The 18826-nt window shown below is 38.6% G+C and overlaps 1 protein-coding gene across 11 annotated transcripts in view; it reads left to right on the top strand.

Moving 5' to 3' along the window:
• Positions 1 to 18826, top strand: part of SLC25A21 (solute carrier family 25 member 21) — a 397333-nt gene that overhangs the window by 353327 nt on the left and 25180 nt on the right. For 10 of the 11 annotated variants that reach the window (XR_007357307.2, XM_048855143.2, XM_048855142.2 and 7 more), the window contains 2 exons: positions 8983 to 9049; positions 17010 to 17069. Coding sequence is in view for 10 of the 11 variants with exons in the window: in XM_048855143.2 (XP_048711100.1) it covers positions 8983 to 9049; positions 17010 to 17069 (127 nt within the window). In the remaining variant the exon portion in view is untranslated. Of the gene's footprint in view, positions 1 to 8982; positions 9050 to 11552; positions 11734 to 17009; positions 17070 to 18826 lie in introns of those variants that run through there. The other variant, XM_048855153.2, reaches the window with a different exon arrangement.

Raw genomic sequence — 18826 nt, 5'->3', positions numbered from 1 at the left:
CCCAAAAGATTACCAAAAAGTCCAGGGGAAACCCATGTCATGCGAAATAGTAGTGGGTGTCTTTTCCTTACAAACTGTGTGAGAAGGAAAGAAAAGGGAAGTATAACCAAATTGAGGGAGGGGTTGGAGGTGGAAAGAATTCAAAACTGTGGACTGTTCTAGAAGTCCCTCAGTAGCATTTTTGGCTATGGCCTGAAAATGAAGCTGCTTGACTAGAAACGTATCATGATTAAAAAGTTAAAATAAGTGTAATTCTAATAACTGTCAATCTACTCTGTTTGCGCCTTAGGTTTAACTAGAATTAAGCAAAATTATTTGCAAATGTGTGCTCCATTTTTTGACCTTTCAGTTAGTGTGCATCCATGAAACTCAGTGCATAATGAGCCCTTTCATGTGACAGAATTGTTAAACTTTTTAACTCTGAACCAAGTCAGGTGAGTAGGGTCAGGAATTTAAGTTCAGTCTTGTACCAGTGCTTTTATATATCATGCCATTATTACACAATGTGATTCTAGCCCTAGATCTGGGACTACATTGTATGAACTTTTTGTTCATTCGAAGAGTCATGTTCTTTCCTCAGGGCACACAACACTCCTCCTAGAAATTTTTCTGATCTGAAAATACATTAATAATTTTCCTTATGACGAACAGCACTATCTAAGACACATTTATATTTTTAATATAATGATCAAAGACTCAAAGTAGAATCTGATTTCATTGACATGCATAGCAGATGCCACAAATATCCATCTCACATTTTTGATATACATTTTCCATTACTGTGGGTTTTCTTCCACATCTGTACAGTAACAGGCTTTACTCCCGCAATATCCCTGTGTACCGCAGCCCTCTAGTAGTTGGAAATTCAAATGTGTGTGTACATGTGCGTGCATGATCATATTGCCCTCTGTTGGCTAAATACTAGTACACAGCCTACAATACTGTAATCCCTAAGCATATATGACCATGTCACCCTCTATGGAACACAGATGTTGAGGGCAGTACTACTACAAGATCATGAATCTTTCATAATTTAGAGATGCTGAACAAAAATTAAGAGAAAACAGTACCCAAAAGTACAAAGTTTGAAAAGATGGCACCATATTAATTATCATATGTATATTTAGTTTGTTCATACCAAAAGGCACTTCTTTCTTTTTCCATTTAAAAGTGAAGGAAATAAGTACAGTTTTCTTGACCTAACATGAAAAATACTGAAGCAAGATAATTTTTGGTATAGATGCAAATACTATGGGTCCAATTTTAATTCTGAACTCAGGCAGGTCTCTGTGTCTGAAAGTGAAAATAACTGCAGGCACAATTTTGCACCTGCAGTTCTGTTTGCCTGCAATTGAGATTACTTAGACATCTACATCAATGATTGCACCTGCAAATTGGAGACATCTAAGTAACTTAAATTACAGACACAAATAATTGCAGGTGCAAAGCTGTGCCCACAAAAATGGAGGCTGATGTCTGAAAATCCGGCTTTATATCTCGGTAAATTATTCACTGCATTATGGAACCAGTATCCTCCTGGGAGTGTCACAAATCCGTATAATGACTCTGAGTGCCTTTTAGATCTTTGATTTAGCAGGCAGATGGGAAAGAACACATGTAGCCAGAGAACTCCCTAGTGACTACACATGTGGATACTGAAGAATGTGAGTTATTCCAATGAAGATTAGAATTAACTTGCAATCACAGTTTTCCTTCCTGATCCACACTTTTCTGATGATTCCAAACAGCTTAATGTTGTATTTTTATTATCTCACTATTGGTTAGAACAGGTGGTGCTGCTAATGCAAACAGGGAAACTGTGCAAATAAGAACTACCTTTTATAGAAGATGGCATTAGAGATTAGGAGAGACAAAATGTTGTCAGCTTCTTAAATGCATAAATAATGCTAAATTTCAGAGATCTTCAATGAAGACAGTCACACTTCAAAATGTACATTTATTTGCCATCATTTTTCATGGAAAGTGACAAACAAAAATCTTTTTTAGATAACTGTAGAACTTCCCTCCCTTATCTTTAAACATTCTGGAAAACAAATCTGCAGGTACCCTCAATGTTGAATTATTTTGCTGTCAGAGACATAGATACACAGCTATAAACGTAACCATTAGCACCTAAATTTCCTTTAGTAACAAGAAGTAATAATGAAAGTATTTTTGTATATTCTTTGGCTTAAATAGATTTAGGTGTGGTGCAGCTTTATAACAGTGATTGTTTCCTGTTGTACCTGTTATGCAAAAGGCAGTACTGTTAGCAGAAGGGTGAAAGAAATTAATTTAAATTCTATTCTAGTGTTTGAACAGCTAAAAATCATAGGGAACAAATGAAGCATTCTGCCAGTTTTGACAAACTGAACAGTAAAGAAGCATTTTTCTGTTTTAGAAGCTGTAGGCAAAATTGTTTTGGCATGTCTATAACTTGTTCCTACTGCAAACAGAAGGGAAGTTAGAGAAATGTCTATTGTGGGAACAAAACTCTGTGCATTAAAAGAAGTGAGGCATTTCAGCCCATTCTACAGGCTAGTCAGTGCTTTTATCCAGACAAGAGATCTGTAAGGACTCAATGCAACACCTAGTGAAATGAATGGAAAGATTACCATTGATTTCAGCGGGAGCTGCACCAGACCCTATGGCCAGATCCTCAGCAAGTGTAAATTAGTGTAGCTCTATTGAAGGAAATGGTGATATGCTGATCTATGCCAGATGAAGATCTGGCCTCTAGCCTTGCCGAGTCTCAGCAGCCATGGAAGGTCATGGCTTTCAGTTCCATGACGGACTGACCTATTTATTCGAAAAATCATATGCCTTGTGATAGTCATTTATTTAAATTTATCAGACTTTCAAACATAACTCTTTTTAAAGCAAGTATTTACAAATATTTTTGAATATAGAATACATTTAAAATACATGAAAGCTTCTACTTTAACAATAAGGAGTACTTGTGGCACCTTAGAGACTACCAAATTTATTTGAGCATAAGCTTTCGTGAGCTTCATCCAATGAAGTGATCTGTAGCTCACGAAAGCTTATGCTCAAATAAATTTGGTAGTCTCTAAGGTGCCACAAGTACTCCTTTTCTTTTTGCAAATACAGACTAACACGGCTGCTACTCTGAAACCTACTTTAACAATGTATGCTTACTGTATTGTTTAGTTAAGTTTTAAGCAAAAAATATAAGTAACCTAGAAACAAAAAGCCGGAATAAGATCTGCATTTTGAGCACTAGTGAATGTCTTGGGTATGTTGTGAGGTACAGAGTAGAGATCATGAGACTTTTTCCCCTCTGGATTGTTTTTATAAGCACTCGAGTATGGCAAAACATATGAGAGTAATATATGGTGTGAGAGAAGAATTGACTTTAATGTGAACATTGCCCAGTTTTTAATATAGATCTCCTTTTTCCATTCTCACTTTCTGTTGTGCTAGATAAAAGAGAGGAAGGTCCAGGTTTCTCATCTTTCCATATTGTTTGGGGTTTATTTATGGGTGAGTCCTCTAGCCCTTTTAAATTCAGTGTACAGTATAGAAAGCTAAAAATTAACAAGAGTTTTGAGCTAGATATTGAGAGGTAATTAAGATTCATGGAGAAGGGACTTATTTCTCTTCAAGAATAAAAAAAAGTCACATGGATGATAGTTCTCAACAACTTCATAATCTGCCCTGCGTGCAGTGAATATACTGCTGACTTTCATTCTGAATGAATTAAAAAGATTGATGCTGATTATTAATCTGTATGATGGACAATCCAATGGTTTCTGAGCCACTTCCTCCAAAGCTCTATATTTTTTGAAGTGCTTTAAGAATACATTTAATTGATATTCTCGCCTTCTTTTATTGCTTATTTCATGCTGTACATTGTCCCTATTTCTTTCTCTTTGGCTTCTTCCATTGATTCCCCTGCTTCTTATATCATGGACATTTGTGTTGTGGTGGACGTATAACACAACATTAACACTACTACAAATATTAGGCCAGCTTTCCGGGAAATGGGCTTTCAGGCACCTCCTATATTATACATACCTCTGAACTGTATTTCTGGAGTGAAAAAAATGTCACACAAATAAATTGTGTTCTTTTTTGTAAGACTCTTTATAGCACTGTGTTCACAATATTAAAAGATTAGGATTGTGTTAACACATATTATAATTCTTTAAATATGTTGTGGATATTTTTTTAATCTTCTGCCCTGAAACTGATATTTATTTGGCTGCATGAAAGCTTGTATAGTACAGTGGTTCTCAACCAGGGGTACGCGTACGTCTGGGGGTATGCAGAGATCTTCCAGGGGGGGTACATCAGCTCATCAAGATATTTGCCTAGTTTTACAACAGGCTACGTAAAAAGCACTAGTGAAGTCAGTACAAATTAAAATTTCATATAGACGACTTGTTTATACTGCTCTATGTACTATATACTGAAGTGTAAGTACTGTGACGGGTTGGACCCCCCTGCCCAGGATGCCTCCTGATATGCTGGGGTCCCACTGACCCCACCCGTTCCACCAGCTTGGGCTTCCTCCCCCTGTTCTTGCTGTGCCAGGCCCTCAAGCCTTCTCTGGCATACACACAGGTAAGGCCACACCCAGCTGTAGACACAGGCTGAAATCAGCTCTGTGTAGGAGGATTTAGCTGAAAAGAGAGATCTGTACCTCAAAAACTCATAAAAATTGCCCCCTCTCTCAATGTGGAGGAAGATATGCACAGCCCTCTCCCCCACTCCCGCCCCCGATATGAATTGCACAAAATGGGTTTTGGAATAAACAAAAATAAGTTTATTGACTATAAAGGTAAACGTTAAGTGATTATAAGGGATAGCAAACAGAACAGAGCAGATTACTGAGCAAATAAAACAAAACACGCAACCTAAACTTAATTCACTAAAGAAACAAGTTACAAATAGCAATTTCTCACCCTAAATGTTGTTTTAGGCAGGTTGCAGAGTCTCTGCAGTTAGAGTTCCAGTTATTTCTCTTCACAGGCTAGACCCCTGGCTTAGTCTGGATTCAGCCCTTGCTTTTCCCGAGCTTAGTTCCTTTGTTTCTTCCAGTGCTTTCAGCAGTCTTCCTTCTTGGGTGGGGAGGCAGTGGAGAGGAGCTGGCCACCTTGATTAACTTCCTTCCCATCCTTAAATAGGATTTACATATGGTGGGAACCTTTTGTTTCCCAGTCTGATCCCCATCCCCTTCAGTGGAAAAGTACCAGCTCAAGATGGTGCCCTGTACCAGGTGACATGATCTTGCAGTGTCAAAGCAACCATGAGACAAGGTTTACTTGTAATGTGCACAGAAAGGAACTCCAGGAAGATGGGAGCATCTTCAAAGACCCATTTCATTGTCTTTTCTAATGGCCTGTTCAGGCTGATTGTCTACTGTCTTGTGGGTGTTCCCCAAGTACACACACAGTTGTAATTGTTACATAGTCAATATTCCTAACTTCAGATACAGGACTGATACATGAATACAAATTGGATAACCACATTCAGCAAATCATAACCTTTCCAATGATACCTCACATGACCCATCTTGCTTAAAACATATCTCAGTTATGCCATATTCATATCATAACATTTTATTAATAATATGGGGTGCAGTGTCATAAGTACAATAGTAATATTCTAATTGATTTATTTTATAATTATATTGTAAAAATGAGAAAGTAAGCAATTTTTCAGTAATAGTGTGCTGTGACACTTTTGTATTTTTGTGTCTGATTTCGTAAGCATGTAGTTTTTAAGTGAGGTGAAACTTGGTAGTACGCAAGACAAATCAGACTCCTGAAAAGGGATATAGTAGTCTGGAAAGGTTGAGAGTACTGGTATAATAAACTAAATGATGTCTTAAAGGCAAATAAATGCAATGTAAGTACATAAAAAAGAAAAAAAATGACTTGTCATGAAGTATCTAAAATTGTGGCTGTCTTGATTGTGGAATTATGAGGTAGAACTAAGGGAACTAACTAACTCTGGGCTCCATGTGTCAATGAAAGCTTTAACTGATATGTCTCTATTAAAATGGTATCAATAGGATAATCTATGTAACTTGCTGTCTTAGGTTGCTAACGTGGTAACATATAACATGTATTTTTCATACATGTTTGCAAGTTGAGGTAGAGATCGGGGCAGAGTGGAGGGGAGAAACTCTAGAGCTTGCCTCAACCTGCTAACACATGTTAAAAATACAACTGCCTTGTCATCAGTAGGGTTTTACCTTGTGTTAGTTGTAAATGTACAATGTGTTAGCTAGCACAAGATAAGAACACACCTTGTTTCGTAGCAAAGACTTAGGTAATTTTCACCACATTTGGGAATGTTTCCCTCCTTTGTTGAAGGACATCCATCTGCATCCCACCTAAATTACCATCTCCTCAAGATGCCTGAAATTTTGTGAATTCACATTGCAGATCTTGCCAACCTTAAATGACAGAGCCATGAAATCCAGCCCTTTCATTCAAATTCTGAGATTGGTGCAGTGTAAGGGAAGGCGGAATAGGACCCTAAAGGTATTTTGTGTCATTGTTTCCATTATAGAACTATGTGGGTAAAAGACTTGGATTTGACAGCAGCAGAAGAAAGAGGATATTGTATGCATGCCTTCAGCTTTGTATTAGGTCCTTAAAAGGAAAATTATGTGAAAGACGGGAAGAAAACAACAAATGAAGCAAGATCCCTATTTCAATATAATTTGGAGAAAATAACTGATTTGGGTTGGTCATGTTGCCAGGATAGATGACTCAAGACTTCCAAACAAGAAATGGAAACCAGAAGGATGCCTAAAGCCTGAAAGAAGAACAAATTGAGAAGATATGATTGACTGTAATGTTTCAAAATCAACTATTCCAAAGATGAGTTTGGGCTGTTGCCCAGAATACAATTGAATGGTGATGTTCATTTAGATCCTTAATGCTGAAACAAAATAAAACACTGTAGTTATGTTTCTGTTAGACATTTACTTCTTAATTCTTTCCAATTTTCCCAAATTTGGGATCTGATGTCACTTCCTCTCTCTTTTACTACATGTTGCAATGATTGTCGCTGCTGCTCTGTAATTTTTCTGAATACCAGTTTTCTGATGAAGGCCTGCATCTAAGGCTTTGTCTACACTACAGAGTTTTGTCAACAAAAGTTATGCCACTTTAATTAAATCACTGTTGCATGTCCACTCTATGCTCCTTGTGTCAACAATGTGCATCCACACTAGCAGCTCTTGCATTGACACAGAGAGCAGTGCACTGTGGGTAGCTATCCCCCTGTCCAACTGGCTGCAGGATGCTTTGGGAAGGGTTTGCAATGCCTCATGGGGCAGGTACAGCATCACATGATGCAGGTTTCTCAATCGATCGTTCCATGGGCATCCTACTAGATTGACAGCTGCTTTTCAACTTAAGGTGGGGGGGCGGGAGGACAGGGAGAGTGTGTGACAGGGAGTGTGAAACTGAAAATTGCTTGATTCATAGCAGAATATTGTTTTCCTAACCTGTTTCCCCACTGCTAAGGGAACAAATGCATTTCCCTTCAACTCTACTTCCATGTCCTCCTCATGCACATTCCCCTCACACTTATCCCTAGGCCTACAAAGAGCAGGGAGTGTGATAGGACTTATATATATAACTGTATATATGTGATTATATGAAACTAGTTCATAGAAGGAGCACCATCTACTGGCATGTAAGAATATGTAACATCGTTCATAAGTTTTTAAGACCAATAAAGTTGTTGTTGTCCATTGCAAATGGCTACCTGATTACACAGCTCTTAACAAAGAGGGCCTTTGGCAGAGATGGCACTCCTCCCTTCTCTATGGTGGAGGCAGATCTGGGAATGGATCTGTGGAGCACTTTCTCTCCTTTAGTTCTGTATCTTCTCACTACACTGAAAAACCATAAAGTCTGTGCTGGTGAATGAATTTTAATTATTACCATATTTAAAATATTTTTGTATAAACTGAAAACTGATGTATTAAAACCAGTAAGAACAACACTATTTATATAGGTTTATGTAGTTGTAACTGAGCTCACTTGGGCTTACAGTGAGGTTTGAATCTGTGTCTTAAGCATGAAGGCCAAAATTCAGCAAGGTATTTCAGCATGTGCTTAATTTTAAGCATGTGAGTAGTTCCATGGAAAGCAATGGGACTAACAACATGATTTAAATTATGCATGTGTATAAGTGCCTTACTAAATTGGGGGCAAAAAGTAGAAACCTCTACCACTTAAACTGGGACTAAGTCCCAAACCTAGCTGTACAACTCATTAACCTCTTATGGGGACCAGCCACTAGATTGGGACAAAGATCCACACTAAGGGAGTTACATTATATCACCCAAACGAATTTTTAAGATGAAAAATTTGCATTTCAGTCAATTCTATATGACTAGCTAACTTTGTTATGCTTTTTTGAAGTAGTTACAAATTTTATCTTTAAAATTAAATTATCAAATAAAATGTCCTTCGTACATTTCAACCAACATTTAGAACCAAATTGGCCTTTATCCAGCCTCTGAACGGGTGCCTGCCGTTTTTTGTGTGCAACTTTCTGAATATGCTTTTTGCCCCTCATATCCACATTTTTGGCCCTAACTTTTCTATTTTCATCGTTACTGTGGAAAGAAGGGGTAGCTAAGAAGTTCAGAAAGAACGATTAAACTAAAATGATTGTTCTTCATTAACAAGAAGTTTCTTCTTTTCTTTTAAACAGGTTTCTAAACTGTACTGGCTGTGTGGATTGCATTTTTGTTAACTCGTTGCTGCTTCCAGTTGTCATTCCACCACTGTATAGTGGAAATGGTAGCATGTTAGTTACATAATAAGCAAGAAAACAGAGTTTCACTATTGACAGTGAGGGTTGTTCTGAATAATTAGGAATGCTCTGAGATTAGTTACTTTATTCTGAAATGAAAATAGAATTCCCTGTTGGCTAATGCTCTTTCATACATGTGTACAAAAAACTCTTTGTTTGTTTCTCCAATAGATGGTTTGGTTTCTACAAAGGCATACTCCCTCCTATCATGGCTGAAACACCCAAAAGGGCAGTGAAGGTAAAGCACTATATTTCCTCCTTTTAAAAATAAGTGTTATAGTAACTAACATCGGTAACAGTAAAATGTCCTATTTGTCCCTCACCAAAGAAATGTGCCGATTGATGTTAGAATTAAGACATGATCCTCTAGTCTTTACTTAGGAAAAAAAACTCTTACTGATGACAGAATGGAAATTTTGCCTGATTAAGGACTGAAGCATCAAGCTCTTAATTACTAAGTATATAGTTAAGCAAGATGCATGACATTACTAAAGAACAAATTATGACTTCAAAGTAATATTTTATCCTAATATGTTTTGCTTTTTATAGAAGTTTTACTTCATTATGAATCCTCAGCAACATGCAAAAGAACTAATCCTAGGAATATGTATGTGTATGAATGCAAACATAAAGGAAACTCTTCAAAGTAAACATTTATTAAGCATTATGTCAGTGCAGTTCAAGTGCCCTCTTCCTGCTGTTTTCCTATACTCTGAGAACAATCACTCAAAAAAAACAAGCCCTCCTATACCCTTCTGTGTATTACAGTCACCCATATTAATAGACAGAAATCCCAATCCTGCAAACAGTTATTATGCCCTTTAGCTCTGTTATAGTAGAAATAAATTAATACTGACCTATCAAATTGCCTTCACTATTAAATGATAACTTTATTTGTTCTGATATGCTTCCCTCATTCTCTACATTGCTTCTTACAACTTTACTTTTATTAGGATGTTTTAAAACCTTTCAACACACAATTGTGGAGTTTTCTGCATTAATATTTTTTGGTTCTTCAGTTGAATGTGTACATGTAGAAGGACCTCCTGTGCATAATGCTGTTCATTGGATTTTCTCTCTTTTTTGTTTTACTTTCCCCAAAGGCCCCAGATCAATCTGGGCCTTAGTCTGCCATCAGTCATTACACAATGTTCCCATTCACTTATGTAGGTATTACATGTGTGTAAAATGATAGAATGTAGCCCCATCGCGTAATCCTAAAGAAGATCTCTTGGTAGAGTCCTGCTGTTATTATCATTGTGGATACAAATGAGACAATCACTGTCTCTTACAATTATTGAATATGACAAAGAAAAACTATGGCTGTATTTAATTTGGAATTGCAGTACAGAGTCGAAGGTTGAAATTTTGAAACCCTCCTAATGACTTGGATCATGTGCTTTCTTTTCTTCACATTAACTTGATAAAAGGTCAGAAAGTCAGTCTGATGGTTCTTCTGAGCATAAGTACTGGTATATATTTAGTAAAAGGGTAGGTTTAGGCACTGGGCTAGATTCCAGTACTGCCAACCCCAATCATTCAGAAGTCATGAGTCAGGCCGGCCCCAAGTGATGAGATTGTCTTAAAAATCATTCGATGTGAAAGAATAATAAATGTGAGGATCTCTCTGCTCTCTGGTTTTTGAGCTGTTAGGATGCACATTTTCTACATACTTTTGATAATCATGAGAGCTAAAACTTACACCTTTTTGTTTTTGCTAAATCAAGGCTGATATGCTCACATAATAACAGGATTCTTGGTGCTGAGGCTTTAAGAAAAACACCGACTATCACAAGAATCTCAGTAAAATTGTGAGAATTGGCAATGCTGAGATCCTTTGCTTCCCTTAAGTTCCTTTGCACGGCTCCTGTGGGCATAAAAAGGATCTAAAGCTGCCTAAATGCAGCAGCACTATTCCACAGAGGGGGCATTTCAGTGGCAGGAGGGGTCAGGATAGGAGTGCAATATGCTCCAGAGATCCTGGCTGATGGAGCAACTTGCTGCAAGCTGTTACCAGACAGCACAAGTTATAGCATCCTGCTTAGAGCTCTGTGAAACCCATGGACATTGGGCTAAAGAGAATCTAAGTAGATTCAAAATTCCTTTAGCTTTTCTTGGATATGAACAAGAAACACCAAGGAAGATCACTGGTTTCTTAGATTCATTTTTCTCCTTCCCTTCCTCAGTAGCCCCCACTCACTCTAACAGGCCTCGGGATACATCCTTCCCATTTAGGTATGCTGGGTTGTGAAACTGTTGGTGATCTGGACCACAACATCCATGCAAAAGACTTTGAGGCTTGAGCAGTAACTAGGGAAACTCCAGCTTTTCCCTTTCACCATCAGTGAGGGAGCCTCAACAGTGGGAAGGGCATTTTCTGGTTTCTGGCAGTGTGGTTTCTGGTTTGGTGGTGAATATTTTTCACAGCTCCAATTGTACAGGAAGGGTGACTTGAATTATGAAATGACTGCACTAATTAAAGATCACCAAGATAAACAAACAAGGCAGAGTTCCTGCTGAGAAGAAATGTAACATTGTCTGCATGGAATAATGTATTCGCTGGATACATCTATTTGCATGTAAAAATAAAGCCATTAAAACCAAAGTGTTCTGATGCAATATTTTACTTTAAAGCTAGGTGTCAGAGACCTGGGTTCACCTCTGAAGAAGTTTGATCCTTTGTCTGTCTGTCTTTGTGTCTCTTTCTCTCCATCTCTCTTTTTTCCTTTCTAAAAAGAAAGCTGGTATTTCTGAAGGATGAAAACTTTATAACCCTGAGTTAGCTTGGGCTTGGATAACAGAAATCGGTGGTGCCAGTACAATGGTTAACAGATGAACTTTTTGGGAAAATGTATATTGTGCATATGTTCCCAGACATCTTGTTTCAAGCATATTTTAACCTTAAAGTTATTGAGACATATGGTAAGTACTTTGGCTTTTTTCTGTGTAACATAGATTTAAGTGTATCTTTGCCAGATGGGCAGTATTGGTTATTAAATATATGAATGCATATATTTTAAATATATGTTTCTTTGGACTTTTTGAGGATAGCTGTTAATATAATTGTATAGTAAAATAAATTACTTCATTCTATGTTATTAAAGGCACTTCGGGTGCTCATCCCTTTCAATGACTGGGGACATAGAAGCCTGTCTATCTATGCAGAGCCTTTTGACAAAATTATTCACACACAGAGTCATTTTGGTATGTCCAACTAAATTTTATATTAAGTTTTTACTGGCATTGATTATTTTTCTTTAAAAAAAACCTCTATTCACATAATGTGAAAGAGTTACTATTAAGCAGTTCTTTTATTTGGGACTTTAGGAAGCTATCAGTACTTTAAGGTAAAATTTTTAAGACCAAAACATTTCCAGGTAGTATATTTCTTCTTTTTTTATGGCCATTTCACAGATCTAGGAGACTGTGGAAAACATTACGGAATAGCAGAAATTCCTTGAAAGGTGGGAAGGGTAGCACTCTACAGAAAGACACTGGAGAGAGAATAAAGCAACTTTACAACAATAAGAAATGAATTTAATTAGTATCATAATGGACCCTGCGGTACTTGAGATTTTTCCGGAGATTTTCTTTTGCCATACAAGTAAAATTGACTCTGGAAATTATGGCATACTGTTTAAGAGAGGTGTATTTCATGGTTATTTAACTTAGCAATAAAGATAATTATAGGTTTATGCCTAACACTTTTATCTTGTTTGATTATTGACAGACCTATTGCATTGATCTTAAACATATTTGCACTAAGTGCTGTAGATTGCTGTTAAGTCAATACAGTGTCTGGAAAGCAATTAAATTCTAGGGGCTGAATTCTCCTGCTGGAGTCTAAGAGTCATTCCTGTTGAATACAGAGGAAGCTATTTGTATCCTGTGGCTGGAGTGTCAGGCTCTAAGATTTCACAGTTTCAACAGCGTGTAACACTGACAGATCCCGGGCATCGTCAGGCGAGATTGAACCTGGGGTCTCTGGAGCTTAGTGCATGAGTCTCTACTGCATGAGCTAAAAGCCAACTGGCTTTTAGCTAAGGCTGTAGAACAGACTAATTAATCTCTAAGTGGTCTTGGTGCCACTAGAGAGGACAGAACACCACACCCAGGAAGTGTGTGGGTTACATTTGCCGTCATAGATATGTAATATGTATTTTATTCTAGCTTTAAGTTTGGCATTGTTACATTAGCCCATTCATGTCTGGTCCTTTGTTGTACCTGATGTGATTCTAGTAAATTTTCTAGAAACTAGAAAACAGATCTGGTCCAGAAAATGCTATCAAACTTGCTGCAGCACAGGGCCCTGAGTCATGGAAGACCCCACATCACCAGGAACAAGTTGAAATGCCAGTATGGTATTTACTGCTTATGCTCCAGTGACACGTGTTGTAGAGTAAGTGTTGTTTTATATGCAGAGCTCTGTGATAAACTAAGTCCTTGGGGTATCAGGTTGTCTCCCTTGGTCTGGGCACATTACAGGTCAAGCACCTCCTTGTGTTTAACAGGAAAACTCCATTCCCTGTGTCTCTCAAGAAACATATATCAGTTCTGGACACATTTCCCATTGCTTCCCTTGACATGGCAGAATAGTTTGGCTGCACGTGAAGGGGTGGGAGAAGATTCCACACACAAACTTGGCCTTGTAGTTGGAATCCAATTGAACAGCGGTCCAAGAGATACCACGTTGGCTTGAATCAGCTTCGTAAAAATAATGGAATGCTAGGGCACATTCAGCACTGCAGCAGGAACATTGGGCAGGAGTCTGGAAGATAAGAGGTTGTTGGTTACTCACTTTTTAGAGGTGGGGAGGTGGTAACTTTTGCCCCATGTTTCTGATAAATGTTCAGAAAGTCCCAGAATACATCTGTGGTAAAGCCCTGAGAACCTCCATTTTTCGTTGCTTTATTCTTCCCTCAGTACTGAAAGCCTCATGTCAAAGTCACCATCCTTTGACAGGGAAGTACTGGACACTTGTTTGATAATTATGGGATACTTAAGTCTGGTGAGCTTTATAGTCCTTCTAAGCCTGGCATATTCTCATCTCTCTCAAAAATATAAAACCATGAAACTTATATGGACTATTACTTGTAATATTTCTAAGTTCTACCTGAAACTTGGACCCCCTCCTTCCCTCTCTATCCCTGAAAGTTCTCTCCTGTCCTACTTCATCATTCTGGCAAGAATTTACTGTTCTTAAAGTAGTTACTCTGGATGGCATCAGCAGCGGTGACCATGAGATGGTTGAGTTCAGGATCCTGACAAAAGGAAGAAAGGGGAGCAGCAGAATACCAACCCTGGACTTCAGAAAAGCCGACTTTGACTCTCTCAGAGAACTGATGGGCAGCATCCCCTAAGAGGCTAATATGAGGGGGAAAGGAGTACAGGAGAGCTGGCTTTATTTTAAAGAAGCCTTATTGAGGGTGCAGGAACAAACCATCCCGATGGGCAGAAAGAATAGCAAATATGACAGGCGACCAGCGTGGCTTTATGGAGAAATCTCTGATGAGCTTAAACACAAAAAGGAAGTTTACAAGAAGTGGAAACTTGGACAGATGAATAGGGAGGAGTATAAAAATATTGCTCGAGCATACAGGACATGGAAGGGAGGCCAAAGCACAACTGGAGTTGCAACTAGCAAGGGATGTGTAGGGTAACAAGAAGGGTTTCTACAGGAATGTTAGCAACAAGAAGAAGGTCAGGGAAAGTGTGGGACCCTTACTGAATGGGGGAGGCAACCTAGTAACATCCCAGATGTTTGGAAAAAAGCAAATATAGTGCCAATCTTTTAAAAAGGGAAGAAGGAGAATCCGGGGAACTACAGATTGGTCAGCCTCACCTCAATCCCTGGAAAAATCATGGAGCAGGTCCTCAAGGAATCCATTTTGAAGCACTTGGAGGAGAGGAAGGTGATCAGGAACAGTCAACATGGATTCACCAAGGGCAAGTCATGCCTCACCAACCTGATTGCCTTCTATGATGAGACAACTGGATCTGTGGATCTGGGGAAAGCAGTGGATATGATATATCTTGACTTTAGCAAAGCTTTTGATATGGTCTCCCACAGTATTCTTGCCAGCAAGTTAAAAAAGTATGGATTGGATGAATGGACTATAAGGTGGATAGAAAGGTGGATAGATTGTCGGGCTCAATGGGTAATGATCAATGGCTTGATGTCTAGTTGGCAGCCGGCATGAAGTGGAGTGCTCCAGGGGTCTGTCCTGGGGCCGATTTTCTTCAACATCTTCATTAATGATCTGGATGATGGGATGGATTGCACCCTCAGCAAGTTTACAGATGACACTAAGCTGGGGGGAGAGTTAGATACACTGGAGGGTAGGGATAGGGTCCAGAGTGACCTAGACAAATTAGAGGATTGGGTTAAAAGAAATCTGATGAAGTTCAACAAGGACAAATGCAGAGTCCTGCACTTAGGACGGAAGAATCCCATGCACTGCTACAGGCTGCGGACCAACTGGGTAAGCAGCAATTCTGCAGAAAAGTACCTGGGGATTACAGTGGACGAGAAGCTGGATATGAGTCAATAGTGTGCCCTTGTTGCCAAGAAGGCTAACGGCATATTGGGCTGCATTAGTAAGAGCATTGCCAGCAGATCAAGGGAAGTGATTATTCCCCTCTATTCGGCACTGGTTAGGCCACATCTGGAATAGTGTGTCCAGTTTTGGGCCCCCACTACAGAAAGGATGATTTATGAGAAGAGGCTAAGGGAACTGGGCTTATTTAGTCTGCAGAAGAGAAGAGTAAAGGGGGGATTTGATAGCTGCCATCAACTACCTGAAGGGGGGTTCCAAAGAGTATGGAGCTAGGCTGTTCTCAGTGGTGGCAGATGACAGAACAAGGAGCAATGGTCTCAAGTTGCAGTGGGGGAGGTCTAGGTTGGCTGTTAGGAAAAACTGTTTCACTAGGAGGGTCGTGAAGCACTGGAATTGGTTACCTAGGGAGGTGGTGGAATCTCCATCTTTAGAGGTTTTTAAGGCCCAGCTTGACAAAGCCATGGCTGGGATGATTTAGTTGGGGTTGGTCCTGCTTTGAGCAGGGGGTTGGACTAGATGACCTCCTGCGGTCTCTTCCAACCCTAATCTTCTATGATTCTATGAAACATTATTTCAGCTATTTCAGCAGTACATTTGCAAATTTAGATGATTTGGAACTTTCTGAATTTACACCCAAGAAGTTGGGAACTGTGGCTGAAATCCTGTCTTCATTAAAGTCAGCAGGAACTTTGTCAATGACTTCAGTGGGGTCAGGGTTTCACCCTGTGTATTCTTCTTTCAAGAACAAGGCCCTCCAGTTGTTCTGTCTTTGAATCTGGCAACACTGGACAATTGGTGTGCTGAAACATCCAAGGAAAGTTTTAGGTGACAATGGGTATCATTCAATCCTGGCTGGCTCGTTACAATGAGGTGCAGGAAAAACTAAATTAGAATCATAGAATATCAGGGTTGGAAGGGACCTCAGGAGGTCATCTAGTCCAACCCCCTGCTCAAAGCAGGACCAATCCTGCTTTCCCAGTTTCCCATCTCTCCCCTCAAGTTACAATACAAAAGGCACTGATTGTGAAACTAATCCTCAGAGGAGTTGTATATGCCCAGCACTTCTGAGGACAGTCCCTTAAGCAAAATTAGACAGTTCTGTGTGAGACTTATTTTTAAAGGAGGGAAGAAATTGGAAGAAAAATATCATTTCATGGTGGAAGACTACAGAAAGATACACAAACTTCCATTCTGCAATTCTATCAGTTTGCATCTCTCTGATGAGAAGTGTACTAATATCAGCCAAAAATGGAAATAATATAGTTAATTTATTACAAAAAAGATTACATTAGCTATTCTGTAACTTACATAAAAACATCTGAAAATGAGCCATTAGAGCAAAGGTTAGTAAATTGAAAGCAAGAACTATGTATTGCAAATCTTCTCTTGTGTACAATAGCTCATTGTCTTTAATTCCGTTTGTGTTAACTTTATGCCTTATTTACTCATGAAATCATCTGAAGGACCTGATTCTCCACTACCTTGTAGCTTATGTAGTTATTTACATTTGTACCTACAGAGGGTATGAGACAGTGGAGAATCAGGCCTTCATTGTCTCTTTTTTCTAAATCAAATAAATATCTTGTAATAAAATCTTCTAAACAATGCTGAGTTTTAAATGTAACTGTATTTAATTTATAGTTTTTCACCTTTGAACAATACAAGAAATTACTAGGACATGCTTCACTATCACCAGGATTGGTAAGTGTGAATACATAATTAGGGTTTTCGTTCATTTAAGGAAATATTGGATGTCCCTCTACCCTTCCCCAAAAGTAAAAGGACCAAGATACTTAGCGTGATGCCCGTGTGAAATACAACAGAAAAAACATGCCAGGTATCTGAGCTGCAGATAGCAGAAATGAAGGTGTTGCCTTGCAAAACATAGGAAGGGTCCAAAAGTATAATGTGTGATATCTTGGAAAAATCAATAAGTTACCATAGTAAATACATTTCAGTTGCAGCTGGTCAAAAAATGGAAAAACTCATTTTGTAAAAAAATTTCTAAGTTTCAAAGTTTTCATTTTGAAGTGGTCAAAACATTGTTTATTTTTCAATATTTTTGGAAATATATTTATCAAAGACACCATTGAAAATGTGATTGAAATGGTTAGTGACATTTTTTGATTATCAAAACCCAGCTTTTCATTAAATGAAGATCTTGCTAACCTTTTCAGCAACTTTTTTTGGTAAACAAAAAACGTCAACAACCATTTTTATATCATTTTCTATAATATTTTCAATAACAAATGTGAAAAAGTGGCACGATGCTGTTTTCTGGGGAAAATGAAGAATGTCAACAATTTTCATGGTTTTTTTTAAAAGGCTATTTTTAATTGAAAATTTTTGTCTGAAAAATTTCAACCAGATTTCATTTCGATGTTTCTACTTTTAATCTCTTGCCTCCTGTCTACTCCCTTTTAAAAAGATTTTGGCATGCATAAAACACCTCACACTTTGTAGAGACACCTGTATTCTGTTTATAATAATCCATGTATCTGAGTTTTAAGCAAGACTAAAAAAATGTGAACTACTTGGAAAAGGGTATGTAATAAATAATAAAATCCTGAACATCTGGATTATAGATTTTGTGGTCAGGTGAGTTTGGGATTAGAATTCTTTTTACAGTTTTGGTTCCTGGGATGGAAGTTTGTGATAGACAAAGAAAATATATGGTTACTTGTCTTGTAAGAATAAGTGCCCTATATTAGACTATACTGAGCCTGCTAAAGGGTGTAAAAATAGAGAGGAAACCTTTAGTTTATCGTTACCCCAGGTACTGTCTGTGTGAAACAACATGCTCTTGCCCTTCTCATGCAGGATGGTAAACTCTTCACATGAAACTTCCTCCTCCTAAGTACTCCATTGGTGCCATGGTTGTTTACAGTCCCCTCATGTTGTCAGCAAACTCCCCCTTTCTTAATGTACAATGGAGAAGCTGTCATTTGCATCCCTGGCAAGTGGAAAGAGCAGGTTTCAGGTTTTTTGGTGTATTGCCACCCTTTTCCAAGAACAGCATGGTGAAAACTAGTAAACATAACAGCGTACGTTCTTAACAAAGAGCAGCTTTGATTCGTATAGCAGCTGTACTGGGCAACAAACATCCCAATAATTTTTTTAATGAATAATGCCGCTTTCATTACATTGCTATCGTTTTCAGTTACACTTAGGGCTCTCTTGTGTCTTAAATGCCATAGCCATTGGGGGTGGGGAGGAGAAGAGGAATCCTAGAGGTTTTCTATATACCTCCAGGCTGAGGCAAGTGGAATACCTCCAGGTCTTCTGGTGGAGTTCATTTCCCACTGAAAAGGAGAAACAAGTGTTCCCACCCTCTTCCCCTTGGCTTCAGACCGACAACTGCTAATGAAGGGGTGGGGCCATGCTCCCATCCCATGAGGGAAATATAGCCCTACTGGCAGCATGGCCAGTGTTCCGGGTGCAGAATGACTGGGACAGAG

Source organism: Caretta caretta, chromosome 6 (assembly GCF_965140235.1).
Source record: "Caretta caretta isolate rCarCar2 chromosome 6, rCarCar1.hap1, whole genome shotgun sequence".
NCBI lineage: Eukaryota > Metazoa > Chordata > Testudines > Cheloniidae > Caretta > Caretta caretta.
This window is presented reverse-complemented; position numbering and strand designations above follow the sequence as displayed.